Raw genomic sequence first — 12,974 nt, 5'->3', positions numbered from 1 at the left:
AAGCAGAAAAAGCTTGTCCATTCTCACTTATTCATATATATATATAAATATATATAAAGAAGTAATTACGAGAGCAAAAATAAATATCCTGCTCAGACTCCATTAGGAAAGAGCAGTGGAGAATACCTCTAGAATTCATAGCAAGGAAACTTGACCAGTTGTCCAACTGGTCAAGACATAGGTGATCCCATCTATGAATGGCCCAAACTCCTGGGAACATGTTAATATATTCAGCAAAGATATTCTACTTTGTGTCAGAGAATATTTGATGTTTAAAAGAACCAAGTTGTATTCATTTATACTAAGAAGATAATCGGTAATGTGCACAAATATTTAGCGATAGGAATGCTCATCTTTACGCTGTTTATAACAGTGAAAGAATGGAAGCCATATACATATTCAGTAACAGGGAACTGATTTAAAAATTTATTTGGTGTCCATATATTCAATATTAGATTATGCTGTAATTCAAACTGATATAAATGTCTTATACTGAATAAAATATTTTGGATCTATTGTTAAAATAAAATGAAAGTTAAGTTGTGAGAAAATTAGCTTGCTGTGACCTCAATTTATTTTTTAATGGACATACTACAGGATAAAATTCTAAAATTACAATAATATCAAAATATTCACAGTGGTTATCTCTGACTTGTGAGATTCTAAGCAACTTTTAATTTCTTCTTTTAGCTTCTCTTTATGGTCTTTTTCTCCTCTACACTCTAAAATAGCAGAAAAATTCAGGTATAGGTCTAATAGAATTTGTATACGAACTGTAGGCTTAAAATAACAATAAAAACAAACATCCACTTGTCTTTCTCAGACAATTAACTATTCTGCAATTCAACTACTTATCTATTGGCCAGGATATAAATAAGGCTTAATAAAAATTCAATAACAATTATATTGAATAGTAATATTCAGAGTGATAAACAGTTTGTTCTACTTAACTGTATGAATTTGACTATTTCCAATCAATATGTATATTTTTATTATATAAATAAATATTTATATATTTATTATACAAATTATATATATATTTATAAACATTTAAATATATATTCATTTATATTCATAGTCTAATATAATTAATGGTTATTTAAAAGCAAAAGCTTAACAGCTTAAAATCCCTTTAAAACTGAGTGCTACAATTTGCATAAGATCAGTTAAATAAACTATGTTTCCTTTGTATTTAGCAAGCTGCAACTTGTATAAAATTCGGATTTTTTGTCTCTTTTGTGTTCTACTACCACAAAATTTTCTTGACTTAAATCCAGGCACTCTCAAGCTGTGTATAAACAAAGCTAATATAAATGGAGGGCTGACGAAATACAACCTATCCGGATAATTCGTCCCCAAGTCAATCATCTAAAAAAGATTATTTTGTTCTGCCTGATTGGTTCACTGTATGTTGAACTAAATATCTGCCATATGCACATATCTTTTATGGTGCACTTGAGAAAATTCTCCTACTTAGCCCACAGAAAGGATCTCACTCAGTTAATTCCTAACATCAGCTGCAGCTACCCACAGCATTCCTGTTATGTGTACCTGTAACTGTGATCTGAGGCCTGCACTGTCTTCCAGTTATCCTAAAGGACCTTCCTCATGCCCTCAATTCCTCAACCTATTCCAGTTGAGGGGGTACGCACTGGTTGTTTCAACAGAGAAGAGAGTATCCAACCTACCAGTTTGATTGAAATAGGCTTGTACTAATTCTAATACAGAACCACATAGCTAAAGTGATTACAAAAGGGTTGTGTTTTAGCTAAAACAGTTGCCAACAGATAAATACCTATATTAACAAAATGTTACTGCACAGCTTTTACTAGTAACCTGTTCCAGTGTCACTCAGTATTTCATGGAAATTAAGAAGGTATCTAACAACAAATGGATAAAAGGTCTACTTTTTTTTCTAGAAGGTTCCTTATTTTACAACAAAATCAAAGCTCACCAAAATTTTAACTGGCTTCAGGACTTTTCGAGTGATGACACCAGGGGCTCGTAAACGAATGGTTTCCAAAATACACCATTTAATTAAAGGGAGTTTCTTCAAGTCATCCTCAGACACTTTAATCTTATCTTTACCTGCAAAGAGAATTTTTTAAGAAATGGACTTAAAGAGGCCAGAAAGTGATTTTATGTAAGCTCATCAACATAGTTTAAGAACTGCCTCTGATATCAAGTGTCAATACTACTATTAACTTCGCATACCAAGTTTAGTCATTTATTCTCTCTTTTTATCATTTTCCTCTTACCAAGATAAAATGGATGGCATGAAAAACTAAACCAGTGTTGATTACTGGAGTGTAATGGATTGGTATCCAACCTTGGTTCTTACAAGTCCTATGGCTACCAAATGTCTAAGACAGTCCCTGTCAGAAAAGAGTTAAAGTTTATTCATTTCATTATTTCTTGTCCAAATTCTCATTTCACTTAAGGAAAGAGCAATAAAAGACAGGGATCAAAAGTACAAAGTAAGTGACTTACTTCCCTGGTGGTGCAGTAGCTAAGACTCTGCACTCCCAGTGCAGGGGACCAGCCTTGATCCCTGGTCAGGGAACATGCCACATCCCACATGCCACAACTAAAGAGCTTGCATGCCGTAACTAAGATTCCATATGCCACAACTAAAGACCCTGCAAGTAACAACTAAAGATCCCGTGTGCTACAACTAAGACCAGACACAGCCAAACAAACAAAATTTTTAAGGAAGTACAAAGTAAGAGGTATCAGACACCGCCTGACTTCATTCTCCTATCTCTTCCCTGCTGAACTGTTTTCATTTTTGCTTTTGTTTTTTAATCATCTAATCATACATTTCAGAGGGTGCAAAAAGAATATTAAGAAAGGGGCGGTGGCACATGTGTGTTTCATCTGGAATTATGAGTTTCCCAAACATAGCTGCATCAAACATTCCTACTGTAAGTTGTATACCTGAACTAATATTATGGTTGAAGTCACCTGCTGCTGCTGCTGCTGCTAAGTTGCTTCAGTTGTGTCCGACTCTGTGTGACCCCATAGATGACAGCCCACCAGGCTCCCCCGTCCCTGGGATTCTCCAGGCAAGAACACTGGAGTGGGTTGCCATTTCCTTCTCCAACATTTTACTTAAAATACCATTAATTAAATTGTCTCATTTGATTGAAGACCCTGACCATATGTAGGTCCGTAAAAAGATCAACTCAGGTGCCTTCCGCAGAAGGCGATGGCACCCCACTCCAGTACTCTTGCCTGGAAAATCCCGTGGATGGAGGAGCCTGGTAGGCTGCAATCCGTGAGGTTGCTAAGAGTCGGACACGACTGAGCGACTTCACTTTCACGCATTGGAGAAGGCAATGGCAACCCACTCCAGTGTTCTTGCCTGGAGAATCCCAGGGACGGTGGACCCTGGTGGGCTGTTGTCTATGGGGTCGCACAGAGTTGGACACGACTGAAGCGACTTAGCAGCAGCAGCAAGTAAAATGTTTACACTTTGAAAATATCTTGAAACAACTAAGCTTTCCATTTTGATAGTGTATGCTTAGTAAATTCAACAACATGGTCAGTTTGATTAAGTCAGTTTTCACATTTGCCTCCCAACTGTACTGGGAACCAGTGCCTGGGAGTGGAATGCAGGTCTCCAGACGCATCTCTCTGACTCTAGATAAGGCTTGTTCTACAGTCAGCCCATCCTGCAGCAGATGGATGAGTGCTGCCTGGGAAACCTTCTCAGTCAGTACATGTGGAATTCCCAAGGAATCAGAAGCAAATGTTTTTGCTTAGCAGAGTCTGGGAACCAGGGTTTTTGTTTGAACCCTGATTCTATTAATCCCCATAGGGGCCTCTATACACTGCACTAAACTTGAGAGATTTTTGAGCACTGAGAAAGCACCAGGAGTTGAGTCAGGCTCCACCAGGGTTACAACCATGAAGGTATCCCTGCCATACACTCAGTCCAGGCGGTAAGAGAGGAGCACGGATAATTGGTTTCCACGCGGACAAGGAAACCACTCTGTGAGATGTAAGATATTCGAAGATACCTAAAAGCAGGGAGGGTACTGAAATGCAGGATAACAAGCTTGAGAACATCAACTTAAAACTGTATGAGGGGAACTGAGATTCTTTCAGAATGTGCATGTGTGCGCGCTCAGTTGAAGCATGCTTCAGTCCTGTCCGACTCTTTGTGAACCTATGGACTGTAGCCTGCCAGCCTCCTTGAGTTCAAAAAGAAACAAAGAAAGGGAAAAGAAAAGCACCGCCTAGTGGCCTATATTAGAAGACTGATGATGTAGTCATCTAATAAATAAGGCTATACGGTAGCCCCGTGGTGGAAACACAAGACAAAAGTGAGTATTGATGACTGTGCAAAAGCAGCCCAAGGCAACTGGGGCTGCTGGGGTCTCGAGAAAGTGAGACAGGGCTGGAGGGGCTTCACGACAAGAGGGGACCCAGCGACCTGGCAGGGGACCAGCAACCTAGTAGAAGGCTAAGGAACACTCTGTAGAGACACAGGTTCGATCCCTGGGTCAGGAAGATTCCCCTGGAGTAGGAAGTGGCAACCCACTCCAGTATTCTTGCCTGGGAAATCCCGAGAACAGAGTTGCCTGGTGGGCTACAGTCCCTGAGGTTGCAAAGAATCGGACACGACTGCGTGAGCGTAAGCACAGCACACGGGGAAAACTCACCCTGGGAGAAACGCCGGGTGAAACTTTCAAGAGCAGAAAGTTCCACTTTATGTCATACCCTCACTTTTAAGCTGCCTCTGACTACTGTGCAATTTTCCCTTTCCTTGTCCCATATTTTTAATATTTTAATAAAGTCAGATAACACACACCATAAGTCAACACTTGGGGAAATAAAGACCTGGGTGTGTCCAGGAGGCAGTGAGATTCAGAAAAGAGACAGAACATCCAGAAAGGAAAAGACAGTGGGAGGAGAGAAATTAGGAAATGACTGACTAACGATCAAGAGAAGCTCTGAGAGGCATAGGCCTCCGCTTCCGGCCGCCTCCCCCACTTCTTCCAGATTCCTAGAATTCTTGGAGGGGATTCAGAACAATTTCACGTTTATCCTGGAAACCAAGGTGGCCGCAGCAAGCGAGGGCCCTTGCCAAATGGACATTACAAATAGATCAGTGATAATCTACAATTCACATTCTAAATCTTACTTAAAATATGACTTTTCTCTTCAAAATTGAAGGATTAATCTAAATATACAAGCAACTCCTGCAGCTCAATTCCAGAAAAATAAATGACCCAATCAAAAAATGGGCCAAAGAACTCAACAGACATTTCTCCAAAGAAGACATACAGATGGCTAACAAACACGTGAAAAGATGCTCAACATCACTCATTATCAGAGAAATGCAAATCAAAACCACAATGAAGTACCATTACACGCCAGTCAGGATGGCTGCTATCCCAAAGTCTACATGCAATAAATGCTGGAGAGGGTGTGGAGAAAAGGGAACCCTATAACACTGTTGGTGGGAATGCAAACTAGTACAGCTGCTATGGAGAACAGTGTGGAGATTCCTTAAAAAACTGGAAATAGAACTGTCATATGACCCAGTAATCCCACTTCTGGGGATACACACTGAGGAAACCAGATCTGAGACACATGCACCCCAATGTTCATTGCAGCACTGTTTATAATAGCCAGGACGTGGAAGCCTAGATGCCCATCAGCAGACGAATGGATAAGGAAGCTGTGGTACATATACACCATGGAATATTACTCAGCCATTAAAAAGAATTCATTTGAATCAGTTCTAATGAGATGGATGAAACTGGAGCCCATTATACAGAGTGAAGTAAGCCAGAAAGATAAATACCATTACAGTATACTAACACATATATATGGAATTTAGAAAGATGGTAACGATAGCCCTATATGCAAAACAGAAAAAGAGACACAGATGTATAGAACAGACTTTTGGACTCTGTGGGAGAAGGTGAGGGTGGGATGTTTCGAGAGAACAGCATTGAAACATGTATATTATCTAGGGTGAAACAGATCATCAGCCCAGGTTGGATGCAAGAGACAAGTGCTCGGGCCTGGTGCAGTGGGAAGACCCAGAGGGATCGGGTGGAGAGGGAGGTGGGAGGGGGGATCGGGATGGGGATTACATGTAAATCCATGGCTGATTCATGTCAATGTATGACAAAAACCACTACAATATTGTAAACTAATTAGCCTCCAACTAATAAAAATAAATGAAAAAAAAAAACAAAAGGTAATTGCTTCAATCAAACATACCAATAGGTAAAGAGGAAATTTTAAATATATATATATAAAACTCTTACAAAATTCAAGACAATTTCAGAACTGCAAATTACCTTGCTTATACTATCTTGTCTTGCTAAGCCTTGTATTAATACTATTAAAATAACATTAATATTATTGATTTAATAAATAAAGTAATTCATATATTGATTAAAAAAAATCTATTTAGAACCTGCCTGCCAATGCAAGAGACATAAGAGATGCAGGTTTGATCCCAAGCTCAGGAAGATCCCCTGGAGGAGTGCAACCCACTCCAGTATTCTGGCCTGGAGAATTCCCATGGACAGAGGAGCCTGGCAGGCTCAGTCCATAGGGTCACACAGAGTCAGACATGACTGAGCGACTTAGCACACAATCTGCAATTCAGATTCTAAATCTTACTTAAAATAAGAGTTTCTCTTAAAAAATGTATCTAGAGCACCTACATTAGATAAATTCAGTAAACAATCCCTCTTGTATTTTCTGTGTTTTATTTTACTGCAGCTATAGGATTTGAAAATAAAAGATTTCTCTACTTAATCAAGAATAAATGACTGTCAACGATCAGAATTTGTGTTTGAAATCAGATCTGTGTGACTCCAAAGTGACTTACCTACTTTGCGACAGCCATAATTCTGGCCTTGAAAAAGTTTGGACTCCAGTAATAGTGAAGTTTCTGAATTTCTTTTGGAGAAAAGTTTTGCTTTCTTTTTTTCTTCTGAAGTATTCTTAGGAGACTAATTGAATTATAAAGTGCAAAAAACTGTTTTGTATTATATAATAAACAAAAGCTTGTTCTGAATTGAAAATAATGTTTAAAATCTATTATGACCTGCCATTGTAGGAGAGATGCAGACTACACTTGGAAAAGAAATGTTTTAATAAGATATTTTTAGTTTCTCAAATCCCAGTGTGAGGTAGGAAAAATAAGGTAGGATTCTTAGACTAGACAAAGAAAAAGAAAGTACAAGATGCTGTTTCCAAACATCTTTAGGTTAAAGATCTTTCTTATTATACCTCTTAGAAATAGCTCTATACCCATACTGTGCATATTTCAATGCACATCTGTGGTTTGTTCTTCCAGTGTTTTGACTCTAAAATTAGAAGGCTCCACTTGGAAGAATGCCAAGGTAATCATCAGAAGGGCTAGTGCCTAATGGAGACCGGGACCAGTATAAAAGACTGCCAGGGAAGAAACTATGGGTGATTTGGGGTAAAATGTAGAAGACATTTGTTTTGTTCTCAGCACAAATGCAATAGAAGTCAAACCAATAATAGGATATTGGAAACCAAATAAAAGAAAGGATAATTCCTGAGTTCAGAAATAGCGAAGAACGTTTCTAAACTGTTATGTATAGTTTTAGGATTCCACACACGTGATGACAAGCATGTTAGAACACAGTAACTGTAATTTATATTTGTTAAGGATGTAGAATAGATTAAAATTCTATTACTTCACCATTTATTCACTCAATATAAATTTGCTTTGTATCTGTTATTTCCTAGCCCAAACATAGGTGCTATAAGAGATAGGAAGAGAATCATACTAATTTTTGACTATCTAATGTCACCAATATGTCAGACTGCTTCATTTACTCCTCATCACGATCTGCCATCTATGAAGTGATCATGTGTTCAAGAAGAAGTTTGAAAGTGACAGGGCAGCCTTCAAACCTATGTCTGTCTACACTGAAAGCCCTTATACTTGTTCACTGTGTCCCATCACCTTCCTGAGACGAGAAACGAATGAGAAAGGCACCGTCATTGTATTAAACAAGTTTCAACACAAGGACACAAAATAATATCTGGTTACAAATAATTACAAGATAAGTTTCTTAAGAGTGAATTCGACTGTCAGTGGTGTTCATCCCTTCTTGCCTAGGGCTAAAGTTTCAGCTAGGCCTGGAAGGATGAGTAGCGTGCAACCAGGCAGAGAGAAAGGAAATTAAACTCCAAAATTAATTATAAAATATATGATTTCTTAGGCTTAAAAAAGGAACATGAATCAAATGGAATCACTAAAGCAGGTCCTTCTCTGGGAGATGACTCCTCTGTCTTCTTCGTATTTCAGGCTCCTTCCCCCTTACACACACACACACACTCTCTCATTATATAAATACATAAAATACAAAAATTCTGTTCCTATAGTCCTCAGGGACTATAGATTTAACTAATAATTTGGGGAAAATAGCTCATGTTTTGAGAAAAAGGGAGAATGACAGGCATTTGCTGAGTCATTCAGATCTTTGAGACATAATTCTGAGGCGACTGAACCAGAAGGTGGGGTTGAACACAGACTGAGGGGGCTCCGTGCTTCCCCACAAATGAAAGGCACACAGAAAGATGAAGAGAAGCCAAGCATAAGCGATGTCCACTGAGGGCTTTCCCTGGTGGTCCAGAGGTTAAGACTTTGCGTTTCCACTGCAATGCAGTGGGTTTGATGATCCCTGGTCTGGGAACTAAGATCCGGAATGCTGAGCAGCTGAAACAACACAAAACAAAACTCCACTGAAATGTAAAGAGTGCATCCCTGCACATTCTACCACCTCTTTACTTTTGAAAGCAGGGATTCTCAGTTCTGACTGCTGTCCTATGTTGTGAGGTTGTTTTCCTTCACAGAGGTTGTCTTTCAACAGCTTGCTTAAAGTGTGTACAAAAGTTCATAGAACACATGAAGGAGGGTGAACTAGGATTAAAAAAAAAATACATGAGATAAAGGTTGAAAAAAGTAAAGAATCTGATGTAATAGCCTTAAGCAATGATGCCTACCAAAATTTGGTCATGAAATTTGCTTCCCAAATTTTATAATAATTTCTCTAAAAAGCAATATCAAATAATAAAAGTCAGTGTTTTCTTTATACTGTTACTTGGGGAAACAATGTAACAGCTTTGAAAAAACCCAGCATTTCTGTGACTTTTCTTAAAAAGTAATGAAGCAATGATATCAACTGGTGGCAGAGGTAGAAAACTAGTTTCTTGGCATATTTCTCAAGCAGAGACCTCAAGATAAGCTCCTGAAAAAAAAAATCAGGTTTTAGAGAAGAGACAAAGCTAAAGACAAACAGTAAATAAAGAATTTACAGTATTCCAGAGTAACACAAAACAAGTGTCTTATGCCCTATCCTTCATTTCAGGAATTTAAAAAAAATTGAATATGATACATAATGTTCAAATATTGAATTTTAACAACTCTACTTCTGTTTCAGGAATATTTTTCATAGATTTATAAAATTGCTGTTTCCTTCACAGAAGAAATCTGCATTCATTGGAAAAGGTTAGAACATCTCAGAAGGAGTAAGAAAGGATAAAACGTCCTTAAGTAGATAACAGCATTTACAATAGGTTTTATACATCCAATGACCCTATAACATTGGTTATTTAAAGGCAGTGAGAACATACTGGTTATAGATTTCTGGAAAATTTTAGTGCGATGAAGATTTATTTGGTGACTTGTCTCCCAGAAGGGGATAGCAATAAACCCTTTTCTGCACTTATTCTTATAAATGTAAAAAGAAATACTGCAAAACTTTTAAGACTCTGTCTTTAACTTTCGACACTTAGTTATAACGTGTCTTGGTGTGGGTGTCTTTGATTCATCTTGTTTGGAACTCTGTGTGCTTCCTGGACTTGCCTGTTTCCTTAACCAGGATAGGGAAGTTTTCAGCCATTATTTCTTCAAATAGGTTTTCCATCCCTTTCTCTCTTCTCCTCTGGGACCTCTCTAATGTAAATGTTAGTATGCTTGTAGTTGTCCCAGGGAGTCTTCATCCTCATTGGTTTTTATTCATTTTTTCTTTTTGCTGTTCTGACTGGGTGATTTCCACTACCCTGTTTTCCAGATTGCTGATCCATTCTTCTACATCTGCTAATCTGCTGCTGATTTCCTCTACTGTATTTTCTACTTCAGTTATTGAATTCTTCAGTTCTGATTGAGTCTTTTTTTTATATACATTCTGTCTTTGCAAGTTCTCACTGAGTCCATCCATTCTTATCCTAACTGTGGCGACCATTCTGATGACATTCGGAACACTTTATCAGGTAAATTGCTATCATCTCATTTAGTTCTTTTTCTGACGTTTTTATCTTTTGCTTTGGTTTGTAAGAATTCCTTTCTCTTTTCACTTTGCCTGGTGTCTGTGTGTATGCATTAGGTAGATCAGCCACAGCTCCTGTTCTTGTAAGAGCAGGCTTATGCAGAAGGTGTCCTGTGGCCACCAGAGCCAGCTGCTCTGGGGTGTCCCACGTGTGTGCTGTGTACATCCTCCTGCTGTGTTGGGATCACAATTGTGCCCTGGTTGGTGCTGTGTGGCTCTACTTGGATTGCTACGGGCTCAGGGTGTGCAGGCAATGGCTCCCCAGAGGTGGAGCCACTTTGTACAGCTGCCCGTGCCAGCTAGATCACATGCCACGTGGGGCGGGGGCCGCTTTGAAGGGGCTGACTAAGGGGGTGGTTGAGCAGGGGAATGCTGGGCTGGGGCACATGGTGTTAGCTAGTTGATGGAGAGTGACAGAAATGTCACTTGCCAGTCCTGGGCCAGCTAGGTGAAGGAAGAGGTTAAAAATAATGGCATCTGCCTGTGCCTTCATCCCTGAAGAACATGCCCCAGCTCCCTACCCCTCCAGCACCACTCCCAAAGTGACCAGTGAGCCTCCTTCAGTCTATGACCCCGGCGCCCTTCACATTTTCCTGCCTCTGTGCTTGTCCTCAGAGCAAGCGAGCTTACACGTGAACCTTTCAAGAGCAGGGTCTCAGTTTCCGCAGCCCTCCAGCTCTTCCAACTGGAAACCCCACTGGCCTTCAAAGCCAAACATCACGGGGGCTCATCTCCCTTGTGCAGGTACCAAGGGGGTCCCCAGGTGGGATCTGGATCCCTCACTCCATGGGGGGCACCTCCACAGTTGTGACATCTCTCCCGCTAGTGGGTCCCACACTCTGGGTATGGGTTCTGTCTAGACTGCATCTTGGACCCTCCTGCCCACCTTGACACGGCTTTCTGTTTACATTCCAAGCTGCAGAAAATCTGCTGTGCTAGACTTCAGGTCATTCCCAGAGATAATCATTCCACATGCAGTCTTGGTGTGTCCACAGGAGGAGCTGAGCTCAGGATCTTCCTACTCTGCCTTCTTGATCTGGAACCACTAAGTATTTGTTCAATAGAGGAAAAAAGAGGTACTCTTTGGGTTTTATTCCTTCTAAAATACTAGCTTCCTTCCTCTACTATTGGGCATGTTCATTATTGTACATGCCCATTCTTATACATGTTCTGTGAGACAAGATTCTGTGAGAAAGATACAAGTTAAATTTATCTTAAAAAATCAAGAGAAAAACAGATGAGAGTAGATGAAAGATTATAAAGTCTAAGCTAGGCTGTAGAGTTTTTAGTTCACTGCTCTTCCCTATAAACTGACTATAAATATAGTCTCTCTAATGACTGCAGGTCTATAGAATATTAGCTCATTGCAAATGCTGGTAGTTTAGAAACTTGACCTCGAGAATGTAGAACAAAATAGAAAAATGACTTTTTTCTAATAATTTATTTTTTAGCTTTGGCAGAAAAGAATCTGAATTTGCTTTTTATTGCGGCAAAAGGTTAGCAAACAAGGGCTATAATGATCAATTATTTGTCCTGGGGCAGTTGTATACTCCTTTTATTTTTATTTTTATTTTTTTTAGAATTTTCCACAGTTTGTTGTGAAGTTGTATACTCTTATAGCAGCTTTCTAATAAGTTTTAAAATCTGGTTGGGAAAATATGGCCTTACTAATTCATGCTTCTAATAGTCTTTCTAATCGCATTTCTTCTTCAAAAAATATTTAAGTCATTTCATTAATTTCCTCCCCCTCCAAACCATTGGAATTCTTTTTATAATTAATTAAGCATAGATTAATTTGAAAAGTGTTGGCATTTTCATGATATTAAACCTTCCCATATAGGAACATAATATGTGTTTTTCTCTATTTAAATGCTTTATAAATATGGGACTTCCCTGGTGGTTCAGACGGTAAAGCATCTGTCTACAATGCAGGAAACTGGGGTTCAATCCCTGGGTTGGGAAGATCTCCTGGAAAAGGTACTGGAAAACTGCTTCAGTACTCTTGCCTGAAAATCCCATGGATGGAGGAGCCTGGTAGGCTATAGTCCATGGGGTCGCAAACAGTTGGACATGACTGAGCATCTTCACTTTCACATATATATGTATTTTTAATGTTATTAATAGTTTCCTCTCTAAGGGTCCTACCCCAAACCAATAGCTTTATATAAGAAAAATACCAGTTAAATTAATAGGAACAACAGAAGTAAAGTGGAAAGGGAGGCTTAAAAACAGCTGAAGCTGTTTGTGGTGGATACAGACTGGGAAAAGCAAAGAAAAAGCCTAGAGATTGCCCACGAATGATGAAGACGGGCATCAGGGCTTTAGGGACTGTAGTGGAGCTTGGCAAGTCACAATTCCTTCAGATCTTCCCCTCCAGCCACCAGCTTCTTACAGACACCTCCATCATTCCTGAACTTCCAGGTCTGGTTCTTCTGACTTTTCCAGTGGATATGACTTTTTGGCATCTGAAGGATTCAGGATAAATTCTTATTATCAAAGACACAGATTCCTATTGCTGGGAAAGGTGGTCTCACGTTCAGTCTTTCGACCCCAACACAAAGGTGGGCCTTAAGCCTGGAACTGTTCCTCAATAAGACACAAAGAGACAACAGCCGGTGCCAGGCTCGTCACCTG

General features: G+C 39.3%; 1 protein-coding gene across 5 annotated transcripts in view; it reads right to left on the bottom strand.

Annotated features, from left to right (window-relative positions):
• CYP39A1 (cytochrome P450 family 39 subfamily A member 1) overlaps positions 1–12,974 on the bottom strand; it is a 95,361-nt gene that overhangs the window by 27,993 nt on the left and 54,394 nt on the right. For 4 of the 5 annotated variants that reach the window (XM_070456340.1, XM_070456339.1, XM_070456338.1 and 1 more), the window contains one exon: positions 1,955–2,088. The exons of the other annotated variant lie outside the window; for it this stretch is intronic. In XM_070456340.1, coding sequence (XP_070312441.1) covers positions 1,955–2,088 — 134 coding nt within the window. The remainder of the gene's footprint in view (positions 1–1,954; positions 2,089–12,974) is intronic. 5 annotated transcript variants of the gene reach the window in all.

The sequence above is a fragment of the Odocoileus virginianus genome, chromosome 27 (genome assembly GCF_023699985.2).
Source record: "Odocoileus virginianus isolate 20LAN1187 ecotype Illinois chromosome 27, Ovbor_1.2, whole genome shotgun sequence".
Taxonomy (NCBI): Eukaryota; Metazoa; Chordata; class Mammalia; order Artiodactyla; family Cervidae; genus Odocoileus; species Odocoileus virginianus.
Note: the sequence above shows the minus strand (reverse complement) of the source record. Positions and strands in the feature narration are given on the sequence as shown.